Here is a 12,113-nt window from a genome sequence, read left to right as displayed (position 1 = left end):
AAAAATTAGCCAGGCATGGTGGCACATGCCTATAGTCCCAGCTACTCGGGAGGCTGAGGCTCGAGAATCACTTAAACCCACGAGGCGGAGGTTGCAGTGAGCCGAGATTGCGCCACTGCACTCCATCCTGAATGACAGAATAAGACCCTATCTCAAAAGAAAAAAAGAAAAAGAGAAGAAAAAAAAGAAAAAGAGAAAGAAAGAAAGCCCAAACTACAAACTTTAATCAATCATCAGTGTCTGGGGTCAGCCAACCAAGCTTGAATACATTTTGTCAGTTACTCAGGAGTGTTCCCGGGTGCCGAGCCTCAGTTACCCAGAATATGGATGGAACTGGTGGCCTCTCTCACTCTCGTTGCAGGCTAAACTTGACAATGGGCAAGTGCTGAGCCCGGCACACAGCAATGGGGGCCTGCAGCAGCTGGAGAGAAGCTTGTGGCTCTTACCTGCCCCAGTGGGCGGCCAGGTTCTGCCCGATGGACACCAGCAGACTGGTGGGCCCGTGCTCCCAGATGCACTCACTGGCCCATGCCGCCGCAGACTTCTCCAGCTCGTCATCCCAGGTCTGCAGCAGGAGGAGAAACAGGCACCAGGAGGTGAGGGTGAGGGAGGGGCGTAAGAACCATAAATGCAGCAATGCCCCAGCCCGGGCTCCCGCGGAGCCTACAGCCAATGCTCTGCTGCTGTGTGGAAGAAAAGGGAAGGTCAGCAGCCATCTCTAGGGATGGTCTTGGCCTGGAACCTGTCCCGATGACCCTGGTTTCCTCTCCTTATGCATGTTCCAAGCACACCAGGCCTCAGGCTTTACCCCAATCTTTTCATTGCATTCTAACAAGGGGCCTCTGAAGTAGACCCTTCTTATCTCCATTTCACAGGCAAGCAAATCAAGGCCTGAAGATGCAATGCCATTTTCCCTGGGTCCCACAGTCAGCCAGTCGCAGAATCAGGATTTGAACCCGGGTCTTCAGGACGTTGGAGCCTGAGCTGTCTCCATGTATGCAGTTATGTGTGGGCCACAGCAGGTAATAATCGGATGCTATTCCTAGGCCAGGGGCTAGAAATAAGTTATTCGTGTGGTGTTGGATCGGTGTTCTGAATGCTGGTCCTGGAATGGCGGTGTGAGCCTAGGCATGCAGTTATCCTGTCTGAGCCTCACTGCCCTCATCGGTAACGTGGACATGTCCACAGCCCTCACTGTTGGCAGTAATGGGGAGGGTAAGCCCACGAGGTGCCCAGCCCAGGGCCTGGCTGCAGTCAGAGAGGCTTTATCCACATCAGCCACACTCAGGCCTGCAAGGAAAAGCAGCCGAGGGCCCCTGCAGGGGATTTTAGATTCTCACTGGCTACCCGCAGGGCAACACGGCAAGAAGGGACCTGAGACGAATGGGTGCCGCATTTCAGTCGGAAGATAGAAAGTGCCGGAGATGGGCCCGGCTCAGTGGCTCACGCCTGTAATCCCAGCACTTTGGGAGGCAGAGGCAGGCGGATCACTTGAGGTCAGGAGTTGGAGACCAGCCTGGCCAACATGGTGAAACCCCGTCTCTACTAAAAATACAAAAATTAACCGGGCGTGGACAAAGTGAGACTGTCTCAAAAAAAGAAAGAAAGAAAAGAAAAGAAAGTGCCAGAGGTGGATGCTGGGGATGGTTGCACCACAGTGTGAATGTACCTAGTGCCACAGAACTGCACACTTAAAAATGGTTAAAATGGTCACTTTTATAGTCCGTATATTTTACCACAATGAAAAGAAATTGACAAGAGACGTCTTCGGCTTGCCCAGCCCTGCTCACCTCCCAGCACGGCCCAGCCTGAATCAGCGGGGCCTGAGCAGCAGTCTGGGCAGAGACTCTGAAGACAGGCTCTGCAGCTTCGCCTGCCACAGCTGGCCCCAGGAACACACATGACTCCTGGGGAGAGAACCCCATGAGCAGAGCAAGTGTGTCCTTTCTCCTCTGTGGAGGAACAGACGCCAGGCAGCCCCCGCTCACAGCTGGCAGTTGACGCTGCCCTTCCTCCCTGGAGTCCTCCCGACAGGTGCTCCAGCTCTAAGCAGGCAGAGGCTGGCCTCCCTGCCCTCTGCACACCCAGCCCCAGGCACACAGCAGATGCTCATGGAAGACAGTCCTGTCTTAGTCCTGGGACCCCCCAGCAGGGAGTACCTGCCCAACACAACCGCATGCCTCGCTTCCCTCTCTCCCCGTGACCCACCAAGACTCCTCGGCGGCCAAGGGGCAAAAAACCTTGAGTCTTGGAGAGGTTAAGTAACCTGCCTGAGGTCACACAGCCAGGAAGCCTCTCGCAACCCCCTCTCGTCTGGCTACTAAGGGGGCTTTTCCTGCCTTGCATACTGTAACCAAGTGCCAGACCCATCTCACTAAAATAAGAAGTTACTAAAATATGCTACTGCAATATGCTGACTGTGCAATATACTAAATGATAACAGCATCATTCACATTTACTTAGAACGGGTCATGCCTTATCTCATCGCCTCCGTCAAACAACCCTACAAGAAAGGGTTTCTTGTTCCCATCGTGTAGGTGAGGAAACATAAACAGAAAGGCTAAGCAATCTGCCCGAAGTCACAAAGCTGGCCAGTGACAGAGCTGGCTGGAGGCAGGCAGGCTGGCTCCAGAGCCTGTCCACTCATAAAACCTCAGAACGGGCTGCTCGACTCTTTGAGATTTCAGAATCCACCTTTCAGTGCTAAGCCTATTTCAAAGGACTGTGGCTTGAAGCCACAGCAGGCAGGGTTGAACAGGAAGCCACGTTTCCAAGACGAATTCTCAAATCTGCGTTGCTTGTTTGGGTGTGAAGCAGAGCCGAGGGGCAACGCGGTACAGTGCTGAGGGCGCCGGGCTGAGTGGCAGGGGCCCTGCCTTCCCTCCCTTCCAGCCTCCCTGCTCTGAGGTGGCCTCAGTAGCATCCACAAAGGCTCAGCCTCCCCAGCAGGCCGGCCTTTTAGACCAAAGGACCCCGATCTCAGCTCCAATCCTGAAACAGCACCAAGTAAACAAATAGGAAAACATGAAAGACCTGCTATGGGCTGCCCGGGCGGCCTGACTTTCCCTGCTGGAAAGAAGTTCCTTTCACCGGCACTAAGTCTTGCATGAAACCGGGAGGACCACACGGTGCAGGGAGAAGAACATCCACAAGAACCCGGCCTGCTGCAGACCGGGAGGCGGGAAGCATCTGGGATCCTGGAGCTCAGTCAAGCTCCAGTCCCACATGCCCCAACCTCTCCAGGGAGACGTGGGGCCTCCTTGGTCCCATGAGGACCAAGGCCAAGCCACCAGGGATGCGCGGATGGGACATTCGGTGGGTCTCAACGTTCCTGGGGCCCCTTTCCTTTCATTTCTCATAAAGCAACTCTCCCAACAGCATGTTCCAACAAGCCCCCTCTGATCTTAGAAATTGAGGGTGAAAAAGAAAAACTTAGGCCGGGCGCGGTGGCTCATGCCTGTAATCCCAGCATTCTGGGAGGCTGAGGTGGGTGGATCACCTGAGGTCAGGAATTCGAGACCAGCCTGGCTAACGTGGTGAAACCCCACCTCTACTAAAAATACAGAAATTAGCCGGGTGTGGTGGTGTGCGCCTATAGTCCAGTTACTCAGGAGGCTGAGGCAGGAGAGTCACTTGAACCGGAAAGTGGAGGTTGCAGTGAGCTGAGATCACGCCACTGCACTCCAGCCTGGGCGACAGAGCTAGACTCTGTCTCAAAAAAATCAAAAAGAAAAAAGAAAGATGAAAGAAAGAGAGAGAGAGAGAGAGAAAAAAAAAAGAGAGAGAAAGAAAAAAGAGAGAGAAAGAAAGAAAAATAGAGAGAAAGAAAGGAAGGAAGGAAGGAAGGAAGGGAGGGAGGGAGGGAAACTTAGAAGAGGAGGGGAGCGTGTTCAGGCTAAAGCAGGCACCAGGGAAAGCCAGTGACTCTGAGGGAAGCCTTGCAGGGCTTCCTGCCTCCGCTCTGCCCCTTCAGAAACAGTCCCCGGGCAGGGTTGCTGCTTCCAGGAGCCTTTCTCACGGTGCAGTGCATCCAGAGAAAGAGAGAAAGCCCAGCCAGAAAGCCAGTGTAGCCCTGACCCATGGGCAACGCCTCCTAGGTCTCAGAACGGCTCTCTGTTCTTCACTTCCCGCCTCCCGCCCAAATCCCGCCCCTTCCCTCCTCACCTGCCCGTCACCTGCTGACTGAGCCACCTCCCAGCAGCCTCCCTGCTTCCTGCTGGGCCCTCCAATCCCCAACATGCACAGCAGCAAAAGTGTTTCACGGCCGGGCACGGTGGCTCACACCTGTAATCCCAGCACTTTGGGAGGCCGAGGTGGGTGGATCAGCTGAGGTCAGGAATTTGAGACCAGCCTGGCCAACATGGCAAACCTTGTCTCTACTGAAAATACAAAAATTAGCCAGTCGTGGGGGTAGGCACTTATAATCCCAGCTACTTGGGAGGCCAAGACAGGAGAATTGCTTGAACCCAGGGGTCGGGGTTGCAGTGAGCCGAGATCACGCCACTTCACTCCAGCCTGGGTGAAAGAGTGAAACTACGTCTCAAAAAAAAAAAAAAAAAAAAAGTGCTTCACAGTCATAAAAGTATCCTCGCCTGCAAATAAATAAACCCTTTTTCTTTTTTTTTCTTTTCACCCCCATTTCAGCAATAACAAAACCCTATTCCTCATAGAAAAAAGGCAGGCTCCTCAGCTAGCCTCAAAGCCCTGTGTGCTTTGCCCCTGCCTGCCTCTCTGACCTCTTGCAATGGCCTCACTCCCTCAGAAATGAGCCGTGGTCCCACTGGCTTTTTGAGAGCTCCTCTGAGACCTGAAGCTTTTCTCCCATTAAGGAAAGAGATTCACGAGGTGGTGGTGGTTTCACACCTTCTGTTCCTTCTGCCCAGAACACCCTTCCCTGCACGCTTGCTCACTCAACCATGCTCACTCTTCAGGTCTTAACTGAGATGGCTTCTCCGCAGAGTGGGCACCCCGACACCTCCATCTCAGTCAGGTTTCTCCCACCCGTAATGTTCTTTCTTGCAGCTCCCATATTTCTTCTTCTAACTCTGCATAACTCATAATTATGCCTCCTCCCGGAATCCAGGACAGTGCCAGGCACATCGAAGGTGCTCCACAAATCCTTCCTGGCTACACGAGTCCAGAGATGCAGTGTGGATGGGGACCTTATCTGCTTTGTCCACCTCTTTATAACAAGAATCTCACAGGGTACTGGACTCACGTGACACACTCAAAAATACATAGAATTCACCAGCTGATTAAATCCCAGCTGTGTGGAAGGCAGAGAAGCAGAGCCGGGAGGCCAGCCTGCCTCCTACCCACACATTCAATAAATATGTACAGGCCGGGCATGGTGGCTCACGCCTGTCATCCTAGCACTTTGGGAAGCTGAGGAGGGTGGATCACTTGAGATCAGGAGTTTGTGACCAGCCCGGCCAACATGGTGAAACCCTATCTCTAATAAAAATAAAAAAAATTAGCCTGGCATGGTGGTGCATGCCTGTAATCCCAGCTACTCAGGAGGCTGAGTCAGGAGAATCACTTGAACCCAGGAGCCAGAGGTTGCAGTGAGCTGAGATGGCACCATTGCACTCCAGTCTGGGCAACAGGGCAAGCCTGTCTCAAAAACAAACAAACAGGCCGGGCACGGTGGCTCACGCCTGTAATCCCAGCACTTTGGGAGAGAGAGTTTGTCTCAAAACAAACAAACAGAACAGAGCTGGGGTCCTCCCCTGCCAGAGGAGACCCTGAGCCAGCCACCACACGCACCGGCTGGGGCACAGAGCAGGCTGGTGGCCTGGGCCCCACCCCCAGTGCCAGCCCCTGTGGCCGGAGCTGGCGCTCACCATGTACTCCATGTTGGAGGCCTGAGGCTGCACCTGGCCCCGAAGCTTGTTGTGCAGCATGAGGATCTCCTCCTTGTCCTCCCTGGGGATGGCTCTGCGGACCCGGGAGTGAGACTCGTTGTGCTGGTATTTGCTGAGCAGCTCCTCTAAGAGAGTGACGTTGGGCAGGAGGTAGCCTTGGGATCCGCAGACCAGGAACAGCAGCCCCAAGGGGATGACACCACGCAGGACACAGCTCATGGCTCCACTCCTGCAGCAACTATGGGACTCACAGGACAGCCTGGGCTCCTGGGACAGAGCTGGGCGCTCGAGCTCTGAAAGGAAGCAGAGGGCGGTGGGAGAAGCTGCATTAGTAGGAGCCGGTCACAGCGCTGGCTCGAGCAGCGAACGCAGCACACACGACTCTCTCCATTTTATAGATGTGGAAACTGAGGCCCACAGAAGCTAAACAAGCAAGGTGCCACAGACAGGAAGTGGTGGAGCTGGGATTTACGCCGAGGGTTCCCAGCGAGGCGAGCTGTCGGGATTCCAAAGAGGATAACCTAGAACAGTTCCTCCTGGACCCAAGTTTTCCTGGAGCGAGTCCCTGCATTTTCTAACTAGGAGTCAGCATCTCTTATTCATTCAGGATTCAGGTGAATCGCTGGCACAAATTAGCTTCTATCTCCTGCCCCAAGGGGATTGCTAAAGTCATGCTCCGTGAACCAACATTGAGAGCAAACTTCTAGTCCCTGCGAAGTCAAACTCAGTTTACCAAAAGTGGTTGACATATGGCTTCTCTTATCACGGCCCTCGCCCCGGGCCCCACCCGCACATCTGTCGCACACTAAGACACAGCTGCCCAGAACGAAGTCCAGCCAAGGCCTCCGCCTTTTGTTCCCTCAGAAAACCCTTCATAAGCACCTACGCAGGCCCGTCCTTTATGTTATTCCCAGCCACTATGACAACCCAGGAGGTCAGGCCGTTCTCATCCCCATTTTACAGATAAGAAAGCTGTGGCTTAGTGTGGCAACAAGACAAGCCCAAGGCCAGCCTCCTGGTAAGCAGAGACGCTGAGATCCGAAATGATGATTACAAAGACCCAGAATTTTCCAGCAAGCTACCTTGGCACCTCTGTCTCTGGGGGTCAACTACCTCCCCTCCATTATAGGGTCACGAACCGCAGACCTCCACCTCCTGGCTTCATCTGAAGAATGTATGTTATTGGCCCAAGAAGACAAGGAAGGGCTTGAACAAGTGCGTCCACGCACAACCCTCCTCTCTGCTTTCCTCCCAGGGGAGAGTCTGGGCCACCCAGTCACCTCCATCGAGTGCCTTATTTTGTGCTGGACTCTGAGATGGAGACTGGGGATGTGAAGACGAAGAGGACTCTGTCCCTGGCCTCAAGGAGTTCACAGTTAGGTCGGGGACATGGAGGAGGAAACCCACAGTCCCCACATAGCAGGACAAGGCTGACTCTAAAGACAGTGCCAGGCCCTCAGGGGCCAGAGGAAGCAGCTCTGTCTGGAGGGTTGGGTGGTGGCCGTGCCTCAAGCTGACCTATGGGAACTCCGTGGGGCTCAGTTCTTCACAAGAGTCCTCCCTGGTCTTCACCCCCATAGCACCAACCAGGTGTTTACCGGTCAAGTTGGCTGGGACAGTGGCAGTGCAAGGTGGGCATCCTCGGGTGGGGCAGGGGGGAGATGTAGATCAAGGCACAGAGGGGATGGACGGAGGCCAAGATGGGCATCCCAGGAAGCAGAAACGTTGGCACCAGGCGACAGAGGCTGAGCCAAAGAGCTATGGGAATGCTGAGGTTCCCATTCCTGACCCCTGGAAACTCTCCAGGGTCCTGACTGAGCCTGCGCCTCAGACAAAAATAACGCCATGCGGAGAGGCGGGGCTTGGCTTGCTTTGCAGCGGGCCAGACGGGCTGCCCTCCTCCGAAGCCCAGCCTGGGGCCGTGCAGGGAGGACCTCTGCGCGCTCACTTGTCCTGCTGGGAAGCAGACCAAGAATGCAGAACTTCTCAGGATCCCTGATCTCTCTCTCTCTCAGGTTAGTCACACCACCATATATGAGCATTTCCAGCTGTAGGCGGCCAGCCTCAAAGAAGAGACGCCAGAAAACTCTGACGCTGGCTGCGGTTGAGAGTGCGGTAATCGGCGTCACAAACGTCCCCCTGGTGTCACGACGATGCTCCGCTTGTTTTGCTCCACACTTGAGCCACGGGAGGAGCAGGGACCCCAAAGGCACGAAGCATAAACTGCTGATGCAACTCTGCTGTGAACCCATGAGATGAAGACCCTGCTCTGGTCTAAATCACCGGCGGGCACCACTCAGATGGTTATCAGTAGGGGGACTGGTAAACACAGCATGCCTAGGGTTGGGGCAGGAGCACGTGGTGGAATATTACACAGTGGGCAAAAGGGAGGGCTGGGGCTGTGTGAGCATCGGCACAAAGAAATCTTGGTGTGGTGGTGACTTTAAAAAGCAAGTTGTAGAACATTATGCTAGTGCTACTATTTGCGCAAATTAAAAACATAAAACTATTTTGTATCATATATGGACATATACATACATATACACATAAACATGTATGTGTACGTGTGTGTATGTATATGGTGTGTATGTGTGTGTCGTAAAACCAGGACTGAATTCAGAGCAAGCTCATGGTGGGGATTGACTCTGAAGTAGAGGATGAGTAGGGAGGAGAAAATGAGAGGTTTCATCTTTACCTTTAATATCTTATTTCAATTTTTTTTTTTTTGAGACAGGGTCTCACTCTGTCACCCAGGCTAGAGTACAGTGGTGCAATCATGGCTAACTGCAGCCTGGACTTCCTGGGCTCAAGTGATCCTCCCACCTCAGCCTCCTGAGTAGCTGGGACTACAGGTACACGCCACCACGCCAGGCTAATTTTTTGTTTATTTTTTGTAGAGACGGAGGTTTCACCATGTTGCCCAGGCTGGTCTTGAACTTCTAGGCTCAAGCAATCACCTATCTCAGCCTCCCAAAGTCCTGAGATTACAGGCAGGGGCCACTGCGCGTGGCCCTTATTTCTATTTTTTAAATCTCAAGCAAATAATGGCAAGATGCTGACATCTGTTCATGTAAGGTGAACAGGCAGAGTTGCCAGGAACTGTGAAATGGTGGCCATAGGAGGGCGTCTTCAGGGCCTCTGTGGTGGGCCTATGCTTTGTACTTGTCTATTTTCTTTTCCTTTTTTTCTTTTTTTAAGGATTACAAGTTGAATATCCCTCATCTGAAATGCTTGGGTCCAGAAGTGTTTCAGATTTTGGATTTTTCAGGTTTTGGCACATCTCCATGTACATAATGAGATCTCTTGGGGATAGGACACAATCTAAACACAAAATTTGTTTATCTTTGAGATACACCTTATACCCGTAGCCTGAAGGTAATTTTATCCAACATGTTAAAATAATTTTGTGCATGGAACAAAGTTTTCACTGTATTTTGACTGAAACCCATCACATGAGGTCAGGTGTGGAATTTTCCACATGTGGCTTCAGGGCAGTGCTCAAAAAGTTTTGGATTTTGAAGCATTTCGGATTTTGGATTGTCAGATTAGGGAGGGCCAACCTGCGCATAACAAAATAAAACAAAATGCCAAAGCAAGGAAACAGGAGACAAATGCTGTTTTTAGATGAGTGCTCCGGCATGTCCTCCCAAGCCAGTGTGGGCTGCCCCGGGAGAGCTGACTGGCCGCCTTCATTCTGAATGTTAAAAGGACTTCCACAGCTTAGAGGCTGGTGCGTCTCTAAGGATTCCAAAGAGAAGTTATGAAGTCTCAGGTGAAGCTTTAGAGTTGGGAGAACCATGGGGTTTAGTGAAACCTCCACGTTGGAAGAGAACAGGAGGAAAAGGGGAGAGGAATGGAGGGGGGTTCTCCAAGTGCCCTCATGTGCACCACAAAAGCCGCCAACCTGGGAAACACAGGCCTGCCATTCTTGGTGGCATGCCAGTACTGCTGGCTCTGAAAGTGGTTGGGTCTGACTTCAGCCCAGAGGGCCTGGGGGTTGGGGGGTCCCTGCTTGGGAGGGGACGAGGCTCCTCCAGATCTGGATGGCTCCTGCTACATTTGGGGGGCAGGAGAACACAGGAGATTTTAAGCAGAAAAGTAACCATAGGCTGGGCGTGGTGGCCCACGCCTGAAATCCTAGCACTTTGGGAGGCCGAGGCAGGTGGATCACCTGAGAAGTTCGACACCAGACTGGCCAACATGGAGAAACCCCATCTGTGCTAAAAATATAAAATTAGTCGGGCGTGGTGGTGCATGCCTGTAATCCCAGCTACTTGGGAGGCCAAGGCAGGAGAATCACTTGAACCCGGGAGGTGGAGGTTGCAGTGAGCTGAGATCATGCCACTGCACTCCAGCCTGGGCGACAAGAGTGAAACTTCATCTCAAAAAAATAAAAAAAAGAAAAGTAACCATAAAAGGGCCAGAACCTCATTCCGGTTTGTACCTCCAGAGCCCAGGGCTCGGTGCACAGGAACAAGCACACAGCTATAGGTTGAGCTGGGTTTCTCCAAACTCACACATTGGAGCCCTAATGTCCAGGACCTCCAAATGCGATGTATTTGGAGACAGGGCCTTTGTGGAGGTGATTAAGGTAATGTGAGGCCATGAGGTTGGGCCCTAACCAAGCTGACCAGTGTCCTCACTAGAAGAGATTAGGACCGAGACACGCAGAGGATGACCACGTGAGGACACAGGGAGAAGACGCCATCTGACAGCCACGGAGAGAGGCCCCAGGAGAAAGCAGCCTGGCCAGCACCTTGATCTTAGACGTCTGGCCTCCAGAACTGTGGGAAACTAAATTCCCATTGTTTAAGTCTGTGGTACTTTGCTGTAGCCGGCTTAACAGACCAACACACATCAGATAACACATGGGTGGACAGGACTGCTTCCAAATATGCCCCTGGCTGTTGTAAAGAGGAGACACGAGGGAGGCAGACAGGCAAGTTAGGAGGCCGAGGCCAGGGTCCTGGCCGGAACCTGGTTGGTGCCATCTGCCAAAGCCACAAACCAGTCGGCCAAGGCCCAGTTCACAGGGGCGGTGCCCGGCAGCCCTGGCCCACACCGCCCATTCTACCCCACTGCTGAGACAGCTCAGTCAGAACTGGGGCCGAAGCACTTCCGCCCCTTTTCCATTGACAATGAAAACACACAAACGCTTTCCAAACGGGACGGGACCTCCAAGTGCCCAGGCCACCTGGGCTTGCCAACGTCAAGAAGGAGCTCACGCCAGCGACCCTCAGGGCGAAGGGGGCCGCCAGGGAAGACCTGCCCTGCGCCAGTTCCGGTGTGAGTGCCTGACCTCCGTGACCTCCTCTCACCCTCCTGATTTTCCAGAGTCTGGGCTCCATCACCCCCACTCTACAGATGAGGAGGTTGAAGTCCATGGAATTGAAGGAACCTGCCCAGGGTGAGCAGCAAGTCTGGAGCCGGAACGCAGCTCTTCTAACCTCGAGGCCCAGGTGTGCCCTTGGCTTAGTGCCCTGCTGCCTCCCCCGGAGGGGGCTTCCCTCTGGATTTGAAAATCCCAAGCCCCTCCCCACCCATGCAGGGGGAAGGGCACTCCCAAACAAAACAACCGAATCTTGCCCTAAAGTTCTCTTCCACCCTCTTCTGCCTCTTGGGAAGGCTGCTGGGCTGGGGGAGCCAGGGCACGGGCCTCCCGGGTCACATGGTGCCTCTGTTGATGAGAAGGCACCAATGTGTCACCACCATGGGAGACGAAGGAGACCCTCGCATCATGGCGACATTCCACCAACACAAACACAACCCCCCCACCATCGGTGCTGTCCACTCACCTTTGACCCAGATTTGATTAGCTGACCTCTGACCTTTGACCTCTGGCAGATGGATGCCCCCTGCAGAGTACCCTCCTAGCGTCCTAAAAGAGCTCACGCTTTGGTGGCTGCCCTGAGTGCACTTCGGTACCTGGGGAGTGAGGCTGCCACTCTAACTCTGCTCTTCTACCCCTGATGCTCCCAGGAAGGGCCTGGGTGCATTTGTCACTCCTAGAGAGATGCCCCCGCATCCTGTCTGCTCGGCCACTCACTGGGTACCATGGGACAACACAGCAGAAATGCTCTCTGGAAGATTTTGTTCTCTTTTGCCAGAGTTGCAAAACTGAGCCCATAAGACCACAAGTAAGATAACGGCTCCAAGACCTCATGAAAACACACCAGATTTCAGCACACAGCAGAGGCTGGGAGGGGAATGGACAGAGCTTTCAGGTCCTAGGGTCAATGGTGAGACCCA

At 53.4% G+C, this 12,113-nt stretch overlaps 1 protein-coding gene across 2 annotated transcripts in view; it reads right to left on the bottom strand.

The window, feature by feature from the left end:
- The window catches only part of CRISPLD2 (cysteine-rich secretory protein LCCL domain containing 2), a 93,622-nt gene that overhangs the window by 66,146 nt on the left and 15,363 nt on the right, over nucleotides 1-12,113 (bottom strand). Inside the window, exons 2-5 of one of the 2 annotated variants that reach the window (XM_011971434.1) lie at nucleotides 9,143-9,185; nucleotides 7,813-8,034; nucleotides 5,844-6,157; nucleotides 447-565 (exon numbers count right to left, since the gene is read on the bottom strand). In XM_011971434.1, the coding sequence (XP_011826824.1) occupies nucleotides 447-565; nucleotides 5,844-6,157; nucleotides 7,813-7,906 (527 nt within the window). In that variant the 5' untranslated portion in view covers nucleotides 7,907-8,034; nucleotides 9,143-9,185. The remainder of the gene's footprint in view (nucleotides 1-446; nucleotides 566-5,843; nucleotides 6,158-7,812; nucleotides 8,035-9,142; nucleotides 9,186-12,113) is intronic. The other variant, XM_011971441.1, reaches the window with a different exon arrangement.

Source organism: Mandrillus leucophaeus, unplaced genomic scaffold (assembly GCF_000951045.1).
Source record: "Mandrillus leucophaeus isolate KB7577 unplaced genomic scaffold, Mleu.le_1.0 Scaffold10, whole genome shotgun sequence".
Classification (NCBI taxonomy): domain Eukaryota; kingdom Metazoa; phylum Chordata; class Mammalia; order Primates; family Cercopithecidae; genus Mandrillus; species Mandrillus leucophaeus.
Note: the sequence above shows the minus strand (reverse complement) of the source record. Positions and strands in the feature narration are given on the sequence as shown.